Source organism: Bos mutus, chromosome 21 (assembly GCF_027580195.1).
Source record: "Bos mutus isolate GX-2022 chromosome 21, NWIPB_WYAK_1.1, whole genome shotgun sequence".
Lineage (NCBI taxonomy): Eukaryota > Metazoa > Chordata > Mammalia > Artiodactyla > Bovidae > Bos > Bos mutus.
Genome location: NC_091637.1, coordinates 28294929 through 28320940, shown reverse-complemented (window position 1 = coordinate 28320940; position 26012 = coordinate 28294929). Strand labels below are relative to the sequence as shown.

Genomic DNA, 26012 nt, shown 5'->3' with positions numbered 1-26012 from the left:
TCACAGGGATTTTTAAAGAAAAAGCTACGTTCACTGCCCAAGTTTTCAAGTTCATGGTAACCATTAAGATATGTGTTATGACAACCACAAAAACACCTGCCTATCCAAACTCTAATTTCATTATTAAAACGACAGTTTGAATTCCATAGCCTTTATGGGTAAGATGCACACATTTATCTCCGCTAATTACTATGTGTTTTGTTGACTTTTAAAGATTTAAAATGATAGCCCTATAGTCATTTGATTGTTGTTTCAAACAGAAGTCAAGAATTTAAATTCTCAAGTCTTACTAAGGACCCAAATATTTGGAGTTTTGAAATGCTCTGATATGTAGTTGCACATCTGTTTTGTTTTGTTCAGAGAGGAAAACTTAGGGTCATGGAGAAGCTCATTAAAATTCAGACTTGGGCATTTTCAGAACCAGAGACACAAACAACCCGCACACGACACTCTAGGCCCTCAGACAGCATCTGCCCAGGGAGCGGAGCTGTACCTGGGGGTCCATCCTGAGGAAGGTGTGAGGGCCTCTGCTGCTCAAGGTGGACCTCTTAAAGGTTTTGCTGTGATAAAAGTGGTAGTAATCGTCCAGGTTTCCAATCTGCAAAACAAGAAGCAGGATACCACCAATCAGTATGGTCTCACCAAACCCTGCCTCTCAGAACACCTCCCCCTCCTCTGAGAGACCCATCCTGCCCCCAGAGCGAGATCACCCTCCATGACACTCCCCCGCTCACATCCCTGCCACAGATTCTAGGTCTGTGAATGTCAACTCGGAGACCCCTTTCTGGATAAACACTAGGTGGTATTTCCGATGAAGTACATGCTCCCCAGATCTTGCAGTGAGTTTGTATCATTTAAAGTTTGTATTACCATGGCCAAGTTATTTTAGACAAGAAATCCTGTTCATTTTGGGTTAAGCATCCCTGAAGCAGCTCAGTTCGTGTCAAGTCAGGTCTAAGTCTACACCAAACACTCATTTATAAACAAACTCCATGCTCTCTGCCCCCCAGGGTACACTGAGACATCTAAGAATGAATGTCCGTTCCCAAGTGCAGCAAGGAGCCAAGGCAAACACGCAGCCCCATCTGCTTGGGGACTGCGGAAAGGTCAGCTGAGAACACCCGAGTCCCAGGGTGTCCCGGCTCTCGGCCAGCAGCAGTCTATCAGGGTGGATTTCAGCTGGAGGGCTGGAGGGGACGTGGTAGGCTGCTCCTGCACCTCCTCCCGCCATCCCAGCCCCGACCTGCCTCGTGTCTCACAACCCTGGAGCATCAGGACACTGTGCTCAGGAGGCCTGCCTCTCCTAAATTCCACTGGCTGCTGGAAACAGCTGGCTGGGCACGAGCCCTGAGCAGAGCCTTGTCACTGAAGATGGAGCAAATGCTACACAAACTCTCAGGCTGCCCTCCTCAGGCGGAACCATCCTAGTTTCTCTTCCAGCTCCTGAGGAGAGGATGGATTTAAGACAGACTGTCCTCTGCAGCAGTCAGATGTCATGGTGACAAGCCTGGTTTCAGCCAGACAGGCCTCATCCAAACCTTGTCCGCTCCCTTCACCATGCATGATCCTGTGATCCTGAGCAAGATTCCCCTCCTGCAAACCTCAGCTCCTTACATGTACAGTGGGGATAAAACTACATACCCCAAGAACTTGTTTAAGCAGGACTAATGTGCACCCAATTCACCATGACCTTCCTCTGCCCCTCTTCCTGCTCACAGACACTGCATCTGTCCAGTGCAGTGGACGGGACCAGGCAGAGACCTAAAGGGACATGGAGATGCTGAGCAGCCATTTCCACGTCTTTCCACAAGAAGACTGCGCAGGTGTCTACAGAGAGAGCCTGCTTGACTGTACCCTTTACCCTCATATCCAGAAAACCCAGCAGTCCGGCTGCATCCTGCTTTTCAGTTTCCAGAGACACCGCTTGTCCTTGAAATGAAGAACCTCCTTGTTTGCTCAAGCTTGCTCCAGGGTGTTTCAGTTGTTTTCAAGCACAGAACAGCGAACACCATGACAGCTATGAAGGTTAGCCAGTTAAGAGTCTATATGGTGTCTGCCTAATTTAGTGCCTTGAACACAGTTGCTGTTCAGGAAATCCTGGCTGTATTAGGAGCTGGAATTCTCACCCTGGCTCCTCCAAACCCTCCCTGGGCCTGGGATACACCCTGACTCAGCTTTACCTGCTGCGGAATCTGGGCTTCAGACCCTCTCTTAGTCTCCTTCTGAGAACAGTAACTACTATCTTCAAGGTTTGTTCCAAGACAGTCCCTCTCCCCTCTCCCCTCACTATACACACACCACACACACATACACATACCACTTATACACACACTCACACACATACACACACACCAAACATGCATACCTCACATACACCACACACACACTACACATACACTGCATGCACATACCACACATACACTGTACATACACACACATCACACATATACCACACATACACACACACACACCACACGTGAACTTCCCTGGAGGCTCAGTGGTGAAGCATCCGCCTGCCAGTGCGGGAGATCTGGGTTCAATCCCTGGGTCAGAAAGATCCCCTGGAGAAGGAAATGGCAACTTACTTCAGCATTCTTGCCTGGAGAATCCCATGGACAGAGGAGCCCGGCGGGCTACAGTCTGTAGGGTCACAAAGAGTTGGACACCACTGAGCGACTAAACAACAACAATACACGCACACGTACACATATACAGAGTCGGGCACAGCTCTTCATATACAAAGAGCCAGCAAAGTACCTGGCAGGCAGGAAGTGCTCTATACGTGGTTTTCTGCAATTATGACTCTTGGTTCATTTTCGACTTCAAGCATCTTTTCAACCATCATAAACCTCATTATTTCTGCCCTGTTTTGCACAGAAGCACTCTTATTTCTCCTCCTACAGTTAACTGCTCACTTTTTCACTGAAGTTAATTGTTATGTCTGTCAAAGGGCTCCTCCTAGAGCAAGCCAAGCTGTTATTTAACAACAATGCAGCTTTAACTTACAGCCATGTTTAATCTACAAGTGGCCACCATCCCTGGGAGATATATCACAACTTTGGGTCTTTTAACTCCAGGTGTTCAAATCAATTTCCACTCAGGACATGGAGAAACTAAGAGCTGAATCCAATGTGCTGACAAGGGGAGGGATTAATTTCAGAGCTGCCAACTATAAGCACTGGGCTTCTCAGGTAGAAAGGTGGTTAAGAATCCATCTGTCAATGTAGGACACACAAGAGATGCAGGTTCAATCCCTGGTTTGGGAAGATCCCCTGGAAGAGGAAATGGCAACCACTCCAGTATTCTTGCCTGGAAAATTCCATTGACAGAGGAGCCTTGTGAGCTATAGTCCATGGGGTCGCAAAGTTCACAGGGTCACAAAGAGGCAGACACGACTGAGCATGCACTCATAGATCCTAAGTAGGCCCGCATCAGGGTAGCCCTGGACGCCACTCAGGGCAGCATCTGGCCCTAGAGCAGCCCAGCCTCTCTGCAAAGGCCAGTCCCCAGGCCGTGCAGGCCCGTGACGCTGCCCCTGTCCAGCTCCACCCTGAGCAGGGCTCAGAGGGTCTGCACTGAGGAGATTCATTTCCATTGAGCAATTCCAGGGAAGAACAGATGGCTCCCATGGTGCTGACCAGACAAACTGCCCCGGGGGCAGCAACGGGCAATGCCACATCTATTTTGGGAACTTATGTGCAGTCCAATATGGACGATAAAGGTCTGGGTAAGGTGCAGGGGAGAAGGGGACACCAGTCAAGGACACCCTCCCATCCTGACAACACCAGGTGCAGAAGCTGGAATCTGATTCAGGAAAAAGGGGAGTGAGTCAGGTCACTGGCTATTGGGAACTCTGACAGTTGCCACCCAGATCCTCCCAGGGTTCTGTGTGCATCTGTATACCCTCTGGGCCCTCCTGGGGCAGGATGCAGGCATGGGGAGCAGAACTCGTCCTTCCTTGAGATGAAAGATTTGTGAATGGAGCAGAACCTGTCCTTCCTTAAGATGAAAGATTTGTGAACAGGCAAACAGAGGGCAGACAGGGCATGGGACAGAAGGCTGTCTGACCCTGGAGAGACTGTGAGGGCAGGAAGAGGGAAGAGGGAGGAGGCAGGGCCAGATGCTGAGGAGGGAGTCCTGACACTGGGAGAGGCCCTGGCACCACCCTCACCTGGATGGACGTGACATCCTGAAGCCCAAGGACGCGCCATGTGGTCAACCACGTCTTGACCCACTCAAGGGCGGCAGCGGGCAGAGGACGGAGAACAGGCAAATGATCTATCTCCTTCTTATTGTGTTAGCTTTTTAAATTGTGGTAAAACAGACAGAGGGCTTTCCAGGTGGTGCTACTGGTAAAGAATCCACCTGCCAATGCGGGAGACGTAAGAAACACAGGTTCGATCCCTGGGTCGGGAAGATCCCCTGGAGGAGGAAATGGCAACCCACTCCAGTATTCTCGTGTGAAGAATCCCATGGACAGAGGAGCCTGGTGGGCCACAGTCCATGGGGTTGCAAAGAGTTGGACATGACTGAGTGACTCAGCACACAGAACAGACATAATGTTTACCACTGTCACAGTGTTTAAGTATCTATAGTTCAGGACACCAGGCACATTCACACTGTCATGCAATCATCACCATCATCATCTTGGGAACCTTCTCATCTTCCCAAACTGAAACCCTGCCTCCATTACATGTGAACTCCCACCCTCTGGGCCCTCCTGGAGCAGTGTGCGGGCATGGGGAGCAGAAACCGTCCTTCCTCGAGATGAAAGGTTTGCGAACAGGCAAACAGAGAGTAGACAGGGCACAGAATATCTGCTCTGTCTCTGTGAACCTGACAACTCTGGCTGTCTCAGGGGAGCCACTGGCTCTTCTGTGCCGGGTTTGCTGCCCTACCATGATGTCCACGTTCACCCCTGTTGCCACAGGTGTCAGAACTCCCTCTGTCTTTCAGGCTGAACCACACTCTATGGTGGGCATATGCCATCATCGCTTGTCTATTAGCCCACTGATGGGCACTTGAGCTGCTTCCACCTCCTGACTGCGCTGAGTGAAGTGTGCCGTGTCTGTTGGTGACCCTGCTTTCCATCCTAGGACGTACACACAGCTCTTGTTTCTGTAAGTAAAGCTTCCCTGGGGATCCTGTCCACAGCTGCCCCCACACTATGATGCCGAGCCCAGTGGCTGCCACAGGGACCCTTTGCCCCCTCGCCTAGAACAGGCCATGTGCAGACCTTACAGAGAAGGCCTGCCAACCTGCAATTCTAGAATTTGCTGCAGGACGTGTCTGGGGTGGGGGTCCACCAGTCTGAGGCCAGACCACCAGTCCCCATACCGAGGGGTTCTGCTTAGGAGGTCAGCGCCTTCAGCATCTTATCTAGTCACGGAGCTGCCTCCTCTCCAGGCACCATCCTTGTCCAGTGACCCGGTCACTCCCATCTGACTCACCCTCCCCAGCATCAGGACTGGTTGGGAGTATGAGGTTTCCAAGATGGGAAGAAGGTCAGAAAGGATCAAGAGCTAGCAGAGCAGGAAGCTCTGCTTCCCTTCATGTCCCTGCCTGAAGTGGGACGTGGCCCAGCATGGATGGTGTGGCATTTACCACGTGGCTGTTTCCTGCCCCTTGACTCGCACCCCACCCCCCCACTCAGTGACCTTCCCCACCCGGATTACGCCCTCCCGCTCAGGGCACTGTCCCTCAAGCTCACCAGGGCCTTCATGAAATAGGAGGACAGGAGAGCAAGACACTGGGGATGTAGCCACTGGCTGGGGTAAACATATGGACACTTGACTGCCCCTGGCCTCACAGGCAGGGGTCAGGGAAGAGCCACAGAGATGGCCCCACTTCACAGATGGGAAAATTGAAGCCAAGGGGGCTAAGCACAGCATTACGTTCAGACTCTCCCCACTGTGCCCAGACAGGCGACAACCTCACACTGAATGACACAGGGGCACATGGGTTAGGGCTCAGGATCACTGCAGCACTACTGGTACAGCCTCAGGGTCAGACCAACAAGAGGTGGAGTCAGAAGAGCAGACAGAGAAGTGGCGGGGGCAGGGGGCACAAAAGACATCATAAGTGCAGGGCAACCCCATGGGTAAGAAGAGGCCCTTATTTTCACTTGATTTCCGCACTGACATTAACGTGGGCACTTGTCCCAGCTCCACAGTCCCGCTGTCCCGGACACTGTGCCCCAGCCGCCATGCCTGCCCATGCTCTGCACACCACCTCCCTGGCTGGTAGCTGAGCCACCTGCTCGACTGACCCCGAGGCAGTGGCTGCTGCAGAACCCTGCTGCCCAAGTGCCCAGGCAGTCTTCTCTTCTTCCTCTCCTCCCATTCTCTCCAGCTGCCGACCAGCCCTTGCTGGCACTGAGCCCCCAGAACCTCAATCCACTCTGCCTCAGTGAATCCAATCTCCAGTATATGAGGTGTTTTTTAAGTTATTTTTATTCTGGCAGGGGTGGGTAGGTGTTGGTCACAACATAAAATTTTTGTAAATGCTTTTCTCTTTCTCATCTGTGTTATTTCCACAATGGGTTAATCAGAGCTGTTCTCTTAGCCTACTGCACTCGCCAGAAAATGAACAATCTGCTGAGTGTGCGAGGTCCACATCTCTTCACTCAACACTGGTATGTAATTATACACATTAGTTGATACAATTGGTAACATCAAAACCCTGGCTAAGTATTCTAAGCCAGAACACTGGAAGAAATGGGATCAAAGAACCCACAGTGAAGAGCCGGATGTGGTTCCCAACTGGGACCCTCCATGAGGCACTTTAGAAACCTAGTTCCACATGCCCTTGGTGCACAATACAGATGGAAAACAGGCACAAAAAGAGCAGGGAACAGCAAGTCCTGTCTTCTCCTTTGTGCAGCTCCCAAGGCCCCTGATTTTTGTTGGGGCTCCTGGTTCAGAACACGGCAGCCCCCTGTCCAGGCCTCCAGCTGAGACAACACAACCTGAGCCTCACAGCAGCCTTACAAGGCAGGGGCCATCTTCACTTTCATGGTGTAGATGGGGAGACAGAGGTTCTGAGTGGTTCAGAACCGCCCCCTCACTGCACGCAGCACAGTCAGGAGGTGAATCCGAGTTCACATCCCTAACCATCACCCTTCTGCCTCTGGACATATCTCCAGCACTGTTGTCATGGTGACCCCACTCACCCTACCTGGTCCCCCGCAACACACTGTTCACAGCAGCCCAGGGCCTTGTGGGGCTCTCTCTCCTTCCTACCAGTGCAGGAACCTGGAGAGAGACCATTGTGGCCCATGCACACCTCTGATGGGTGTGTCTGTGGATGGACAGGCATAGAAATGGGTTCCTGTGTATTTATGTACATACATATGTAGATGTATGACTGCATGTGTGCACAGATGTGAGAATGTGCATATATACATGCATGTTGTACATTCAGATTTGTGTGTACCGACATTTGGTGACTGCAGCCATGAAATCAGAAGACGCTTGCTCCTTGCAAGGAAAGCTATGACAAACCTGGACAGCATACTAAAAAGCAAAGTCATCACATCACTTTGCTAACAAAGGTCTATATAGTCAAAGCTATGGTTTTTCCAGTAGTCATGTATGGATGTGAAAGTTGGACCATAAAGAAGGCTGAGAGCCAAAAAATTGATGCTTTCCAACTGTGGTACAGGAGAAGATTTCTGAGTGTCCCTTGGACTGCAGGGAGAGCAAACCAGTCAATCCTATAGGAAATCAACCTTGAGTACTCACTGGAACGACTGATGCTGAAGCTCCAATACTTTGGCCACCCGATGCAAGGGCCAACTCAATGGGAAAGACCCTGATGTTGCGAAAGATTGAAGGCAGGAGAAGGGGACAAGAGAGGATGAGATGGTTAGATAGCATCAACGACTCAATGAACATGAATTTGAGCAAACTCTGGGAGATGGTGAATGACAGGGAGGCCTGGTGTGCAAACAGGAGCAAACTCGCTGTGGCTGGGCCTGCCCCCACATGGAGGTCCTGGTCGTCGAGGTCTGGACCACCTCCAAGAGGCACCGAGCTACAGCTGAGGGTCGTACCCCAACCCGAGGACAGCTCTTCCTAGGAGAAGGCCCTTCCACTTCTTGCCTGGCCCTTCCCCACTGGCCTACCAGACCCCCAGCCCCCACCCAGCATGCTGAGCTGGGAAGGCTGTGCCGACCCCCACAATCAGAGCATCACCCTGAACTCAGCACCATCTTGCTGTCCTCACCCTTACCAGACCCCCTCCTCCTGAGAAGTCCCTCCTCTGGGTCAAGGTACCACTGTCCTCCCAGGCATCCATCACCAAGCCCTCCAAGAGAGACAGCCTGAAGGGTTCTCAAGTCTGGTGGCTCCCTGTTGCCCCCATCATGGGGCAGGGCCCTACTGCCTCCTAGCCTCCATTACAGTCTCCACCACACCACCATCCCTGCCTCCTGGAGGAGCAGAAGCCCATGGGCCTCTCACAGGGCATATGCATGTCTCCATGACCAAGCCAGGTCAGCTCTCCTTCTGGCACAGGCCTGGCCTCGCCAGCATCACCCCTGTACTCTAGTGATGTTGCTGTGTGTGAGGGACCCTTGCTTGCTTTCACACCCCCAAGCCTGCTCACGCCAGCCATCTCACAACAAGTCTACCTCCTGCTCTGATTTTAACCATCACCTCAGCTGTCATGGCCCCCAGGAAGCCCTCTTGGACCTCCCAGAGCCTAGTGTGCCTACATGTGCCCATTATAGCCCATCTTCTGTCCCTTCCTCCAAGATAAGCTCCTCGAAGGCATGAACTGTCATCTGTAGTAACCCACAGGCACTGGCAGCATCTGGTACACAGCAGGAGGCCAAGAAATGTTTGGTGAAGTGAACAGACCTTGAGTCACACTGGAAGGACACACATCTTCTTGTCCACACACACAGAGCTGTCCAGTGTAGCGGTGACCAAGACCTTGGGCCTCCCAGTCGTCTGGCCTTTGGGCTCTCTAGCCCCCTTCCCAGGACAGTCCTGAGGCTGTGGATACAGGAAGACAACCCACCAGCTGAGTGGCTGGGTGAGGCCCATGTTGGCCCCTCTAATGTCCATTCCAAGGGTTGCAGGGCTCGGAGGCAGGTGGTGGTGCTCCATGGAGAGGAAGCATCCAGGGGACCACGGGTTGAGGGGGCGGGGGGCAGCAACAGCTTGTAAAGTCCAGTGAAGAAGGGGCAGGGGCCAAGTGTGATGGGGAGAGAGGCCTGGGCCGGGGTGTTTACAGGAAGAGCCCCTCCTGTCCTGCTTTTCCCATCAGTGTAAGCATAGCTAGCTTCATGTCACCTCCCTGTTTATGCAGGGCAGGTGTGAGGTGGGAGGGATCCAGGGTGCTGCCAGTGGGGTGCATCCTGCCCTCCTGGAGGAAAAGGAGATGACTTGGCGGTTTCTGCAGAGCTTCGAGAACAGAAGAGGAGGGCCCCGAGTCATTTGTCAAGTCTGCTGTGCAGCAAAGTCATTGATGAGCGTGCTAGGTCCACCCCAGATGACATTCCATGGCTCCAAAGGTCCACCACCCACTCAGGCCTCCAATGGCTGTGACCTCAGACACTCAGACGCAGGTGCAGGGCTGTCAAGCAGTGAGGTAGGGAGGCTGGTCAAGTGCACACTCTGCTCTGTCCCTGGCTGCCCCACCTCCTCCTGGGCCAGCACAGTGGAATCTGCCTCCGGGGACAGCTGATAAGTAGTCGTGCCATGTCAAACCTCAAGGATGCAGAAACCAATGGGCTGCAGATGAGGCTTCTGACTTTGCAAGAAGGTATTCAGTTTATCACTCCTGGAGCTGCTCCTGGCTGGAAACAGATGTTCTGAGCCCGGCTGCTCACAGCTGCAGTGGGCTGGCCGCCGGGCCGCTGGGTCGGCATCTCCCAGGGGCCCCAGCTCTGAGAGAGGCGTCTGTGTTTCAAAGTCTTGGGCGTCAGAGTTCAGTTATATAATGTTACTGATCCCAGTTGGTCTGCTCAAGAAAAACATAACTAATTAGAGCCTATAAAAACCTACACACCAAATTAATCTGGCCTTGTGCTGGTAACTTCCGCCTAAAGAAAGTCATAAACAGAGATGGCCACTGAACCTATATTTAGCCAGCATTGGGTTACCTGGTATTTATAATGAAGGAAGTCCAGAGAGAGAGAATGGACAAGTTGTTGTTACTTTTAAAAGCCTTTTTAAAAAATCCTGCTTCCCATTTTGGTCACAGAGACACACAGCGACACTCTGTTACTGCAGTAATTAAATTCTGACCCAAGTTAAGGTTATTGCACAATTTCCTAGTCTGCTCAAATTGCTTTCTTCAAAACGCATCCACCCAAAGCATGTCATTAAGCTGCTCGACTTCCTACAAATTCCTGAAAAACCATTAATTTTTACTTAACAGACTTCATTTTCTCTTCCCTGAAGTCACCAAGCCGAATGGTCCCGTTTCAGATGAGGATGGTTAATGTACAGATCAAGCTACACCTTTTACATCCACAGAGAGACATCTGAAAAACTGCACGGCCTTTCTGAAGATTTTCATCTTAAATCCTTTACTCTTTAAAGGTATCTTTATGACTTCCAGAATTAGTCATTTATCCCATTTCTAAGGTTGACCACCCCTCAATTCCATGAAGCTGACTTGATGGTGAGGGTGAGGCTGGGTTCACACCATGTCCCTGCTGCCTGCTAACTGCTCTGCAGTGCGTGGTCTCCAGAGGGGAGAGGGATCCCTGACTGGGAAGCAGTGGGCAGGTCAAGAATAGGGACCTGGAACTCTTACAAGGAGGCCAGCATCCCGATCCTACCTCAGCTCCTGTAAGTTTCCAGCACCTCACTGGCAACTACTGTTGAATAGGAGCCCCGTCATGCGGCCTGCCTGCAACCACTTGCTGCTGCAGGTAGCCCACGGTCCTCGTGACAGGGACTGGGCTCTCCTCACGCTAGCACATGCCTTTTTTTTTTGCTGAGCATGGAAGACATATGGGGACAGCCTCACCCCAGAGGGTCCCATCTCCAGGTAAGAGAGCCTGGGACAGACACGCCCACACTGCTCTCAGCAGAGAGCACCTCGGCGTGTGAGTGGAGAAGATGCTATCAGCGACTTTTAGCACAATGGCCACACAGCACTCGGGGTGGTGTGGGGTTGGGAGATGGTCAATGCTGGGATGCCCTGAGCAAAGAAACAGGGGAAGGCCCACCTGGTCCTACTGGCCCCCTCCCGGGCTCCCCAGAAAGAAGGGCCAGCACCAAGCTGCAGCCTAGGGTTACCTGACAGAGGCGGGTGAGAAGGCTACAAGATTTGATAAAGAAGATTTCTGTCCTTGTGAGAGAAATGTTTAAGACTCAAAGTTTAATATCTGAAACTCTCACTTGAGAGGAATTATCCTAAGGGAAATTAAAAAGTGTTTTGAAGAAATTAATCTTTAAAATACTCACTTTAAAAATACATCACTTCAATACCCTGAAGAAGAGAAAGCAGGGATTCCAACAGACATGTGAACACTAACGTTCACAGTAGCCAAGAGAAGGCGGCAACTCCAGTGCCCATGGATGGATGGAGCGATTATAAGGTGCAGTCCATGCCCACAGGGACTATCACTCAGTCTCAAAAAGGAAGGCAGCTCTGACATCTGCGACAGCATGGGTGAACCTTGAGGACTTCACACTCAATGAGACAAGACACACACAGGACAATCCTGTGTGACCCCACGGAGGCAGGAGACGAGTCACAGTCACAGAGACAGCGACAGTGGGAGTCAGGGGCCAGGGGAGGGACAGAGTTTCATTTCTGGAAGGTGAGAATGTTCTGGAAATGATGGGGGTGATGGGTGCACCACAATGTGAGTGTACTTGATGTCACTGAACAGTTCACTTAAAAATGGTTAATATGGTAAATTTTATTATGTATGTGAAGTTGCTCAGTCGTGTCCGACTCTGCGACCCCATGGACAGTAGCCTACCAGGCTCCATGGCCCATGGGATTTTCCAGGCAAGAATACTGGAGTGGGCTGCCATTTCCTTCTCCAGGGGATCTCCCCAACCCAGGGATCAAACCCGGGTCTCCTGCATCGCAGACAGACGCTTTACCGTCTAAGCCACTAGGGAAGCCCACTATTTTACTGCAATTACAGAAAAAATGTCTCTACGTTCCTGTCCCACTCTTCCTAAAACTGACTTCTCTCAGAGGTCACTCTGGGTGCTGGGCACCCCTAGCCCCAGTGACAGTAGCACTGGAGGCCCGAGGAGGGGACAGGACAGAGCCCAGCACAGGCCAGCCCAGGACAGGCCAGCCCAGCACAGCCCTGCCCAGGACAGGACAGAGCCCAGCAACACTGCCCGGCTGTGATTACCAACTACTCTGGGCTCCAGGCCGCTCATCCCAGTCCTGCATCCCTCTCTGTTACGTGGCTTCCCCTAAAGGGAAAAGAGACACCTGGGAGGGGACAGCCATGCCCATGGAGACAGCCCACGTTCACCTGATCCAATATCCCTTAACTCCTGATGCCTGTCCTTGGGGGTCTGCTGACCATGCAGCCCAGGCCCATCCTGGAAGCTGGCCTCTTGGCAGGTGGGGGGGTATGTGGGCTGACCCTGCTCAGACATGAGGCTTGTATTTCACAGAGCTAAGAAACCTTCAGTACAAGCACATGAGTGCATGCTCAATCACTTCAGTCGTGTCTGACTCTGCAACCTCATGTAGTGTAGTCTGCCAGGCTCCTCTGTCCATGCGATTCTCCAGGTAAGAATACTGGAAGGGGTTGCCATGCCGTCCTCCAGGGGATCTTCCCAACCCAGGGATCAAACCTGTGTCTCCTGTGTCTCCTGCACTGCAGGTGGGTTCTTTACCTCTGAATCACCAGGGAAGCCTTCAGCAAAAGCACATGAGTGCCCAAACTCCACAGTGTGCACTACAAGCACACAGGAAGAGAGCCATGCACTGTTGTTTGGCTTCAGGACTCAACCCCACACCTGTGACTCACAGTGAAGAGTCCCCTGGGGGACAGCAGCTGCCCCAGCTCCACCAACACTCACCTGGAGGGCCCTTTCCCAGCCACACAGCATGTCCTGGTTTATAAACTAGAGCAGGGCCTCGTGCAGCTCTCCCCATCGGGCCTTTTGCTGTGGTGCTGTGACTGTCCACACAGCTGCGGCATCTCAGGTCGGGGTCTGCGGGGGCTGCCCGTCTCCGCACTGGTCAGACTCTACTCTCTGAGGAGATGCTGAACCAGCGTCTCTCCGTCCCTTTCATGCTAACATGATGGTTTATGGAGTGTGTGGCCATAAAAAATTCCAACAGAACTTTCATATTCAAAGTAAAACTTCAAAAGTACTCATTTATAGGCAAGAAGTCAGTGTGTAAAAGGAAAGAGAGAGGAAACAGATCACCCTGTTCTGTCTGCCCTCTCTCCGCCCACGATTCACAAAGTCAACACACACGACTGTCTGCCAGAGACTCGTGAGCAGGGCCGAGGATGCCCCCCAACACAGCACCCCGTGTTCACTATGCCCAGGACAACCATGCAGCTGCCGGTACCTGTCCGCTCACAGCTCTACTCTCTCCACAAGGCTCCAGGCAGGTCCCAAGCTGGGTCACAGTGTCTGGGACCTGCCTCTGGGAGGAGATCCACAGAAGTGAGCAGCCCAGGACAGGTGAGGGAGGCCTGGTGAAGGCTCTTCTGCAAGGCCGGCACTCAGATCACAGACTCTGAGCAACAGGTGACCCGTTGCTCCTACAGAGAAAGGGGGCCCATGCTTTGAGAAGCTGGTATCCTGCTAGTGGGGAGAACTTCTTTACCAGGATTCCGAGGAAAAACAGGGCAAGATGGGGCCAGGGCAGGGAAGTGATGGCAAAGGGACTCTGGTCACTGCCTAGCATGGAACTTAGGGCAGGGGAGACTCCACACACTGACTGAAGCCTTGGAGCCAGACTGCCTGGATCTAAGTGCCAGGTCCTCCATTTCACTGAAGAGACTCCAGGCAAGTTCCTTAATTTCTCTTTGCTGTCATTTCCCTTACTAGGCAGCGGGGATGACAGCACCCCTCTCTAATCCCCCCACCCCACCCCATGGTTGCTGGGAGGATAAATGAAGCAGGACATATGTGAGATGCCTGCCCAGGGCCTGACACAGGGCAGGCTGTTGTTCAGGTAGCTTTTTCCCTATCATTTCTATAGGAAGTAATATGTATCTCACTTTGGAGGGAAAATGGATTGCAACAAAGTCAGTCACAAAGCCAGATAACAAATCCCATTTGCTCTTTAATTTCAATTAAAAACACACACATAGTTCTTTATCAGCGGTCCCCGTGGGAAAAACACTCCCACCTCGACGGAGCCAACAAAGCCGGAGTGAACAGTACACCGCCTACTGGCCAGGCCTGCCCCAGGGCCACACTGCCCACCCCATCTGGCCATCCTCAGGGTGTTTCAAGTCCCTGAGAGAGACTTCCTTCTTGTTCCTTTTTCATCCATGTGTAGAGAATGAGGTTGCAATATACAATTGGTTCTAGGCTGAGTCATTTTTTTCAGCTCTGTGAGGTGAATTCATGCCTCTGTCATCACTCATGTGACCAAATCTGTAAGACAAGCTCTGAGTGAGGTGCGCTCATTAGTTCTGTGCGGTTCTGTCTGATTTATGGTTCCTCACTGGAGCCGAAAACTGGCACCTCCACACTCTCATTGGCAGACAGATGGCACATCACCTGAGTGGGAACAGGGTACCCAGAGACTGAATCCTTGTGCCCCCAGGCCCAGCAGCTTTTCTTCCAGAGCCAGATAAGCAGCGAGGACCTGCCCTTCCCAGAGGATGATGGGCAAATCCTCTGGGAGGGTGATGCCGAGCCCCACGGGGGAAGAGAGAGCCAAGTTGAGGCACAGACTACATCTGTCCTGAGACCCGAAAGGATCTAACATGACCCTTTGGGTCACACTCCCTCTTTGCCTCCCTGTGGGGAAGGGACCAGCTCTCCTATTTTTCAAGAGAAGCTGGTGGAGGGCCTTGGGATCAACACATACAAACGACTATATATAAAATAGATAAATAACAAGGACCTGCACCATTGCACAGGGAACTATATCAATATCTTGTAATAAACTATAAAGGAAAAGAATCTGAATATATATATATTTATTATATATGCTATAAGTAATACATATATAATATAAACATTAGAAGTGAATCACCTTGCTGTATAGCTGAAACTAATACAATATTTTAAATTAACTATTGTTCTTGTCTTTTAGTCATTCAGTCATGTCCGACTAATTGTGATCCGTGGACTATACCTCGTATACTTCAACTAAAAAAAAAAAAATTATAAAAAGTAGGTAGCACTGAATTTATCGTTCCTATCAATAAGCTGAAGTATAATGTTCAACTTTAAAATGCAACTCTTACAATACTTTATAATAACTTTTTAATTTTAAAAATTATTTAATAATTTTTTAATTTTATAATAAACTTTGTAATAATAAAACTCATTAAAAAGAGATGCTGGAAACAAATTTCTATCTGAAATATCCCAAAACTTAATTTTTTTACATTTTTATTTTATATTGGTGTACAGTTGATTTATATGCTGTATTAATTAGTTTGAGGTGTACTGCAAAGCGATTCAGATATAACCATACACACACACACACACACACACACACACACACACACACACGCATCTATTCTTTTTCAAATTCTTTTCCCATTTAGGTTACTACAGAATATTGAGCAGAGTTCCTCCCAATGTTTAAATAACCAACCTAGACAGCATATTAAAAAGCAGAGACATTATTTTGCCAACAAAGGTCTGTCTAGTCAAGGCTATGGTTTTTCCGGTGGTCATGTATGGATGTGAGAGTTGGACTATAAAGAAAGCTGAGTGTGAAGAATTGATGTTTTTGAACTGTGGTGTTGGAGAAGACTCTTGAGAGTCCCTTGGACTGCAAGGAGATCCAACCAGTCCATCCTAAAGGAGATCAGTCCTGGGTGTTCATTGGAAGGACTGATGTTGAAGCTGAAACTCCAATATTTTGGCCACCTGATGCGAAAAGCTGACTCATTTGAAAAGACCCTGATGCTGGGAGGGATTGGGGGCAGGAGGAGAAGGGGACGACAGAGGATGAGATGGCTGGATGGCATCACCAACTCAATGGACATGGGTTTGGGTGAACTCCGGGAGTTGGTGATGGACAGGGAGGCCTGGCGTGCTGCGGTTCATGGGGTGGTAAAGAGTCAGACATGACTGAGCGACTGAACTGAACTGAACTAGTTAGTAATTATTCCAATTTTCTGAAACCATTCTAGATCAAATAAAATATAGCTAGGGGGCTGCATGTACCCCTGGGCGCCTCTAGAGACCATCTCCCACTTCCAGGGCCTGCCCTGTTCTGTTCTCACAGTGCTACTCCTCTCAGGGCATCTCCCCATGAGCAACAGACCCGGCAGCCTAGAGTGAGCCCCCGTAGGCTCTACTGTGTTTGTCCCCAGTGACAAGGACAGTGTCTCATGCAGCCCCTACTAAGTCCTCTCACTGAACCCTTGGGAATCCCTATTATTGTTTTTAAACGAGGGAATTTCCTGGTGGTCCATTAGTTTTAACAGACACAGATTTTCAGTTTTGCAACAGGAGGAGCTCTGTCAGTATACCCAATGCCACTGAAATGTCCACTGGAAAATGGTGAAAATGGTGCATTTTATGTTGCATGTATTTTACCATAAGTGATCACTTTTTAAAAAAGCCTCAAACAAACAAAACACTCCTCCATCCATGTGGTGTATCTGTATACCATGTCTTAGTCTCAGCTGAAAGCTCCCACTTGCCTGGGAGCCCCCAGTCAGCAGTGTGTCCTGGTTTTCTCAGTCCTGGTGTCTAGCCTAAGTGTTCACGGCTCTCCTTCTGACCTCAGAAACACTGAGGCTGGACAGTCAGCAGGGTGATCATGGGCAGCCTCCCAGGAAAGGACGCTCCTGGGAGCTTTCCCCCCACCCAGGTCCACCCACCCGCCACCCCTGTGCTCCAGGGGTGGCCACCGTCACAGGGTTCCCCCTCCTCTTTCCTTACCACTGTGCCACTGACAGAGGACTTTGATGACCTGATAAACAACCCTCCTGACACCCTGACCTCAGAACTCCCCTCATCTCTCCCAGACACCCTGCAATTCCAGCCACAGTGGGCATGCCGCTGCCAGGCCCCCACACCCAAATCCCTCCTTCACCACAGCTCTCCCAACCCATCCACCACAACCTGGATGCTCCTGGTCACTGGCCCACCTGCCCCACCTGGTCCTCTGGGCCTGCTGTTTCAATCACTGCCCTCAGAACCCTACCTCTAGCGACTCCTGCCTTTCCAGTCCCCTGACCAAGTGGTCAGGCTGTCACCTAAGGAGACCCTGAGCACTACCAGGCGTCCCAGTAACCAGAGCACACGCCCCAGAGCCAGACCCCCCCAGCTCAGCCCTCGGCTGCCTCCCTTCTGTGGGCCCCTCTGACCCCTCAGACAACTCTCCCCTGCCCTCTTCTGTGAAGGCCCTTGCCCAAACTCTCTGGTGCTGGCCCCTCCCCTCTGCCCTCCCTCAGAGGCTACACCACCCTGGAGCCTTGGCCCCCCACTATCCATGCTGCTCCCGCATCCAGGCCCTTCTCCTCCGTCGGATAGGATCCTTCTCATCCTCTGGGGCCAGCCCAAACCTGTTCCTCCTGGACATGCCCCAGACTGCAGAGGCCGTGAGGCACAGCAAAATCCCCAGAGAACAGGACAAAAAGGCAACAGAGACATAGGGTCCAGAGGACCCAGAACTCCACCCCAACAACAGAGGACAGAACTCTTTCCAGACACATGGGACCTTATCAAAACCTGATCCAGGACCAGGGCTAGAAGCAGGTCCCCCACAGCATCCAAAAACTGATCTCCAAGACAACAGTGTCTGATGGCAGTGGAATTAAAAGCAACATCAGTAAGGTGAAGAGGGAGTCAAAAACTGCACACACTCAGAAATTAACAAACATGTTCATATGACTCATGGGTCAAAGAAAACATCATAATGGGGATTTAAAAATGCATAGAACTGGATGAGTGAATATACTACATACAACAACTTTATAAGCACCAGTGAATAAGGCAGTGGGAGGGAAATGTATTACCTTAGGTGCTCATATTAGAAGTAGACACACTGAAAATTCATGAGATTAAGAGTCTAACTAAAACCATTGTTTAACTAAATAAATAAACCATGGGAGAAAATAATAAAGTTAGGAGCAGAATTCTGCAAAAAGAGAAAATAAATTTATAATATAGAGAATAAACAAGGCCAAAATCTAGGAAGAAGGGCAAACTCACAGCAATATCACCAAAAAAAACTGAGAGAAGACACAAAGAAGTGATGTTGTAAATGAAAGGAGACATACAACTACAAATAAAGCAGAGAATTTAAAAATAATAAAGAAGCACTATGAATGATGTTAAGCTAACAAATTTGAAAATGTAAATAATATAAGCAAGTCCTTGGATGTCAGACTTTCCATTAAAGAAATAGAAGCAGTAGTTAAAAAAATGTTTTCTATTACACAAACAGGCCTACACAGTTTTATGGGTAAGTTCTACCAAAATCAAGGTGTGAATCATCTCAGTCTGCCATAAACTTTTCCAGAGAATAGAAAAAGAGTAAAATTTTCTAAGCCCAGAAAATCTTTAATATTAAAACCAAACAAGGACAGTACAAGAAAGGAATATATCATGGGTTCATTTTTTTTATGAATACAGAAGCAAACTTTTAACTAGAATATTAGAAAGCCAAATTGAGCAAAGCAAAAACAAAATAATCCACTGTGACCATGTTTAGATTATCTGAGAAATGCAAGGGTATTTTAACATTAGAAAATCAATAAACGTAATCATTACATGAACAAGATTAAAGGAGATGCAGGAGAACTTTTGCTAAAATTCAACACCCATATGATAAGAAGCTCTTAGCAAGTTATAAAGAGAAAGGAAATTACTTAACCTGGTAAAAAGCTATCTATAAAAACAAACAGCAAGTATCCATCTTAACAGGGAAATATTGAAAGCATTCCCAATTACTAGAAAGAATAAGGGAGTTTACAGCAAGGTGGTTGGATATAAGAACAATATTTTTAAAAAGTCAACTGGGTGATTTTTTTTAGCAACAACTGCTAGAAAACTTAAGGTACCATCAGTTCAGTTCAGTTTAGTCGCTCAGTCGTGTCCGACACTTTGCGACCCCATGAATCGCAGCATGCCAGGCCTCCCTGTCCATCACCAACTCCCAGAGTTCACTCAGACTCACATCCATCCAGTCAGTGATGACATCAAGCCATCTCATCCTCTGTTGTCCCCTTCTCCTCCTGCCCCCAATCCCTCCCAGCATCAGTCTTTTCCAATGAGTCAACTCTTCTCATGAGGTGGCCAAAGTACTGGAGTTTCAGCCTTAGCATCATTCCTTCCAAAGAAATCCCAGGACTAATCTCCTTCAGAATGGACTGGTTGGATCTCCTTGCAGTCCAAGGGACTCTCAAGAGTCTTCTCCAACACCACAGTTCAAAAGCATCAATTCTTCGGCGCTCAGCCTTCTTCACAGTCCAATTCTCACATCCATACGTGACCACAGGAAAAACCATAGTCTTGACTAGACGGACCTTAGTTGGCAAAGTAATGTCTCTGCTTTTGAATATGCTATCTAGTTTGGTCATAACTTTCCTTCCAAGGAGTAAGAGTCTTTTAATTTCATGGCTGCAGTCACCATCTGCAGTGATTTACAAAAAATGTGCAATTCCTATATATAAAAAATTTAAGGTATCCATATACTGAACAATGGTGTGATCACTTACCTAGAGCCAGACATCTTGGAGTGCAAAGTCAAGTAGGCCTTAGGAAGCAACACTACAAACAAAGTACGTGGAGGTGATGGAATTCCAGTTGAGCTTGTTCAAATCCTAAAAGACGATGCTGTTTAACTGCTGCACTCAATATGCCAGCAAATTTAGAAAACTGAGCAGTGACTATAGGACTGGAAAAGCTCAGTTTTCATTTCAATCCCAAAAAGGGCAATGCCAAAGAATGTTCAAACTATCACATAACTACACTCACCTCACATGCTAGCAAAGTAATGCTCAAAATTCTCCAAGCCAGGCTTCAACAGTATGTGAACCAAGAACTTCCAGATGTTCAAGCTGGATTTAGGAAAGGGAGAGGAAGCAGAGATCAATTTGCCAACATCAGTTGGATCATAGAAAAAGCAAGAGAATCCCAGAAAAAATATCTACTTCTGCTTCATTGAGTATGCTAAAGCTTTTGACTCTGTGGATCACAACAAACTGTGGAAAATTATTCAAGAGATGGGAATACCAGACCACCTTACCTGCGTCCTAAGAAAACTGTATGCAGGTCAAGAAGCAGCAGTTAGAACCGGACGTGGAACAAAAGACTGGTTCCAAATTGGAAAGGAGTACGTCAAGGCTGTATATCGTCTGCTTATTTAACGTACATGCAGAGTACATGATATGAAATGCTGGGCTGGAGGAAGCACAAGCTGGAATCAACATTGCCAGGAGAAAGACCAATAATCTCAAATATGCAGATGACACCACCCTTATGACAGAAAGTGAAGAGGAACAAAGAGCCTCTTGATGAGGGTGAAAGAGAGTGAAAAAGCTGGCTTAAAACTCAACATTCACAAAACTAAGATCATGGCATCCAGTTCCATCACTTCATGGCAAACAGATGAGAAACAATGGAAACAATAACAGGCTTTATTTTCTCGGGCTCCAAAATCATTCTAGACGGTGACTGCAGCCATTAAATTTAAAAAGACACTTGCTCCTTGGAAGAAAAGCAATGACAGACCTAGACAGTGTATTTAAAAAGCAGAGATGTTACTTTGCCAACAAAGGTCCATATAGTTAAAGCTACATTTTTTTCCAGTAGTCATATATGGATGTGAAAGTTGGACCATAAAGAAGGTTGAGCACCAAAGAATTGATGCTTTTGAACTGTGGTATTGGAGAAGACTCTTGAGAGTCCCTTGGACTGGAAGGAGATCCAACCAGTCAATCCAAAAGGAAATCAACCCTGAATATTCACTGAAGGACTGATGCTGAAGCTGAAGCTCCAATACTTTGGCCAACTGATCTGAAGAGTCAACTCATTAGAAAAGACCATGATGCTGGGAAAGACTGAAGACAAGAGGAGAAAGGGATGACAGAGAATGAGATGGTTGGATGGCATCACTGACTCAATGCACATGAATTTGAGCAAGCTCCAAGAGATGCTGAAGGACAGCAAAGCCTGGTGTACTGCAGTCCATGGGGTTGCAAAGAGTCGGACACAACTGAGGAACTAAACAAAAGAATGTAAGTCTTATATATAGAAAGTTACAAAACTTTGCTAATAGACATTAAAGGAGACTTAAATAAACAGACATACCATGTTCACAGACAGGAAGACCCCATATCAGAAAGATATAACAACCACATCTAACAGATTTATATATTTATATAAAAGTTCTGGCAAATTTCAAACAGGATTTATTTGTTTTGTGGAACCTGTCAAATTGATTCAAAGCCAACATGTTAGACCCAACAGCCCAAGAATAGCCTAGATATTCCTGGAAAAGGACAAGACATCAAGTTTTATTATAAGGCTTCTGCAAGAAAGGTGATGAGGCACTGGGTCAGGGACAAATTAACCCAGGGAACAGAAAAGAGACAGACCCACGCAAATACTGAACTTGATTTATCAGAAACATCAATTAAAATGAGGGACTTAGAAACTGATGGTGCTTGGAAATTTATACAGGACTGGGTGGAGGGAGTTAAATCCCTTCTTCACATCAAAAACAAGTTCAAGCCAGAGTAAGTATTTAAGTGTGAGACATCAAACCAAAGCTTTTAGAACTTACAGGAATGGGCCAGATATCTTCTGTTTAGCTCCCTACATCTCCTTTCCAACCTCTTCCACCTGGCTCTCTGCTCCAGGAACAAGGACTGTGTCAGCAAGCTCTGCACCCTCTGGCTGAGGGTGCAGTTTGGTCCTGGAAAACCCTGGGAAGGGAGCAGAGCGGGGATGGAGGAGAGTAAACAGGCCGAGCTACTCCCCTGGCTCTCCCTGTAGGGTCTCCTAAGCTTGCTGTGTCTCCCTGGAAGTTGTGGCTCTTCTCAAGGCACCTGGTCAAGGCCATCTCTCCTCCTAGGCTCCATTACTTCTCACTCTATCCCTTTGGGGCTGTGGGATAAAAGGAATTCTGTTGTTAACAGTCTCGGGTGGTTTCTCTGAACTCCATCCACACCTGGGGAAAAGTGAGTCTATCAATTTACCCTCCTCCCAGTACCCTAATTTCTCCTGCTGAGATCCTGACTCATAAAGCAATCCTTACTGCAAGCGATCCTAAAATAGTCCCTCAAAAGGGGATCCTGAGATTGGGCTATGTACACATTCTTGGAGTACTGAGACAACCACCTTGCTGGGACTGGGTGTGTGCACGTGTAGGACTCAGGGTAATCCACGGCACTGGGTGACACGCAAATCCAGAGCATCCGTGATTACACATACTGATACATGAGATGAAGTGCAGGAGGTGCATGGGGCCTGGGGAGAACAGGTGCCTGGCAACCTGACAACTGTGACTGCAAAGCCTGTAAAGTCGGGTGGATTCTGCTTATGGCTTTAGAGAGCACACGGTGGGGGAGGGAGGGAGGAGGGGAATTAAAATCCATAAATCAGTAACTAAGAACACATGTGGGGAACCAGCAGGCCACTGTTGCACCCCAGAGTGCAACTTTAAGGTTCCAGAGTCAAAAAGAAAAAAAAAAATCACAATGCACAGCACTTTGAAATAACAACTGGGAAAGGTGGTGGGAAGAAGTGGGCCCGTCAGACACACTGGTCACAATTAGACCTGACTTCATTTATCTACTGAAGCAGCCCTCCCACCAGTGTGAGCAAAAGGTGTGTCCCTGTGTCCCTCACAGTAGGGCCTTTCCTCCTCTGGACCCAGCCCACACCCCCGCTCCACACCCATCCATGAGATGGGCCCCAGAGGTCATGGAGCTGCCCTGGGGGAGTCACTGTGCACCAGGAGAGCCTGCACAGAGAGAGCAGGCTGAGGGGATGTAAACCACGCAGACAGGGCCAAACTGACCCAATGCTTTCCCCACACCAGGACCTGTAACACATAACTCAGACATGCAGGGCATGTTTACAGTCGCCGAGACCAGCCAATCAGCATCAAGAGAGAACCAAAGCTGATGGCTGGGGAGGTCAGGGTGCTGGAACTAAGGACACCCATGGGGCAGTGGCTCTCAAGACGCACAGACACTGGGTCCCCAGGGAGTGGGGGAGGGGCTCACACATCCAACAGCCAGGCCTGTGTCAGAGGTTTTCATCTCCATCTCTAAAAGGGTCGTCCCTGCTGCGGTTGGTGTCAGTGGGTAAAAGTGAAGGGATCAGTCTCCTGGAAACTGCTCACCAAGGGGTAAGAACATGCTTGGGAGCCAGGTGGCGTCCCTTACAGGCTCCAGGTAGCTGTCTTCTCTGTCTGGCAGGTGACAGGGCTGCTCCACCCCACCACCTCTCAGTGGGAACCAAGGACTCTGAAGTCAAGGCCAGTGGCAGGCACAGCTGACGGAGGCCAGGAGGGGGTGAGGTGATGACAGAGGTGGCGTGAACCCAGGAAAAGAGGGGCAGCCCCTTGACATGTGGAAGCTGAAGCCCACTGAGCCACTGTGCACCGTGCAATAGAGTCCCCAGGATCTCAGTGCCCAGACCCAGAGCCCCTCGGTGACCACAGGAACACAAGCTGCCTTCAGGGGAGGACTGGGCAAGAGCAGCTGGCGTGAGTGAGGGCCTTCCCCCACGCCCTCAGACCCCTCTCAGGTTGGGGTACACTGGGGACACCCAGACCTCCCGGTGGACATCAGACTCAAGCTCTGCATCCACACTGGTCCCACATCCCTGAAATACCACCCTGGCCCACAGGATCTGCCTTGAACTGACACAACCTTCCATGTGTTCTGTTATATTCTGTCCAAGGACTGGGTCCACCTGAAAGTGTGTCCAGTGCCCCCGAGGGACCTCTCTGGGGTGATGGGATGGCAATATTCTGTTATATTCTGTTTATGGACTGGGTCTGCCTGACAGTGTGTCCAGTGCCCCCGAGGGACCTCCTGGCTCACTTCCCAGCTCCAGAACACAGAGCCTAGCACACGTGCCAGGGAATGATGACACGCCCTGACCTGCTCTGGGGTGCTAGGATGGGGCTATTCTAAAGGAAAGGCCACAGTGCCGTCTGCTGCCCTCTGCGACACTGATGGATAGCATGGGAGAGACTGTTGACCTCAGGTATGGAGGGGCTTCTTCAACAAGAGCACAGGAAGTGCTCTTGAAGTCCCCCTGAAGTCTGGCATCACCAGGGCAAGAGGGAGAAACCAGGAAGACTCTATCACAAAGTGCCTACACTACCTTTCAAGTGGCACAGGGCTATTTGATGGTGGACATAAATTAGTTTACAATATATACAGTGAACTCTAAGGAAATCTCTAAAAAAAGTATTTTACAGAAGTATAATTGATGTGTTATGTCAGTAAATAAAACAGAATTATTAAGACACTCCATTATAATTAGAGGAAGTATAAAAAGCAGGAAGAAGAACAAATGATATTAAGCCAATGATATCAGCAATGATTTTAAATGTGAATGGACTAAATATACCAATTAAAAGACAGAGAATGAAAGAATGGATTAAAAAAAAAATCTTTGTACTTCAAAGGGCACCACCAAGAAAATGTAAAGACAATCCACAGAATGGGAGGAAGTATTTGCAAATAACATACCTGGTAAGGGACTTGTGTCTAAAATATGCAATAATAAAAAGACAAAACAATTATAAATGGACAAAGGATCTCAACAGATATTTCTCTGGAGAAGACATGCAAGAGGCCAAAAGCCCATTGGAAGATGCTCAACAGTATCGGCCATCAGGAAAATGCAAACCACAACTACAACAGCACTAGAATGGGTACAACACAAAAGATGGATGATAGCAAGTGTTGTTGATGAGAATATGGAGAAACTGGAAAACTCATACACTGCTGGAGAGATTGTAAAGTGATGGAGCTACTTTAGAAAGCAATCCAGTGGCTTCTCAATAGGTCAAAGAGAGCTACCACACGACCCAGCAATTCCACTCCTTCGTATAACCCTAAAGGAGTAAAAGCATAGCTCCACACAAAACTTACCAATGTCCACAGCAGCATTACTTGCAAGAGCCAAAAGAGCAGAGCAAAAAGAACCTCAATTTCCATCAACTGACAAACAAATAAAATATCCAGATACTGGTATATCCAAACAGAGGAATATTTGGGATATTATTTGGAAATAAAAAGAATAAAGTACTGGAACATACTCAAATGAATGAATCTTAAAAGCATGCTACGGCAGGGGTCTCCAACTCTCAGGGCATGGACTAGTACCCATCTGTGGCCTGTTAGGAAGCAGGCTGCACAGGAGGAGGTGAGCATCGAGCAAGCGAGTGAAGCCTCATCTGTATTTACAGCCACTCCCCAACACTTGCATGACCACCTGAGCTCCGCCTCCTGTCAGAGGTGGTGGCAGTAGATTCTTACAGGAGTATGAAGCCTGCTATGAACTGCATGTGTGAAGCATCTAGGTTGCTTGCTTCTTATGAGAATCTTAACACCTGATGATCTGAGATGGAGCTGAAGCAGTGAGGCTAGTGCTGGGGAGCAGTTACAAATACAGATTATCATTAGCAGAGAGATCTGATGAGTCCACCTGAGTTGACAAGACAATGCCTGTTTCTGTGGGAGATGTTTTTCAGGAGGATGTGCAGGAGACTGTGTTATGTGCACTTTTGTTGCCAATCAACACCACAGCTGCAGAACTATTTAAGCCTCTAAATGATCACATATCAGAACACTGAACTGGTCATTTTGTGTCTGTATATGCTCGGATGGAGCAGCTGCCATGACTGAATGGCTTCTGGGTTTCACTACTCACGTC

The 26012-nt window shown here is 48.9% G+C and overlaps 1 protein-coding gene across 2 annotated transcripts in view; it reads right to left on the bottom strand.

Moving 5' to 3' along the window:
- Positions 1 to 26012, bottom strand: part of PCSK6 (proprotein convertase subtilisin/kexin type 6) — a 169790-nt gene that overhangs the window by 119097 nt on the left and 24681 nt on the right. For both annotated transcript variants that reach the window (XM_070358493.1, XM_070358492.1), the window contains exon 2: positions 494 to 598. In XM_070358493.1, coding sequence (XP_070214594.1) covers positions 494 to 598 — 105 coding nt within the window. The remainder of the gene's footprint in view (positions 1 to 493; positions 599 to 26012) is intronic.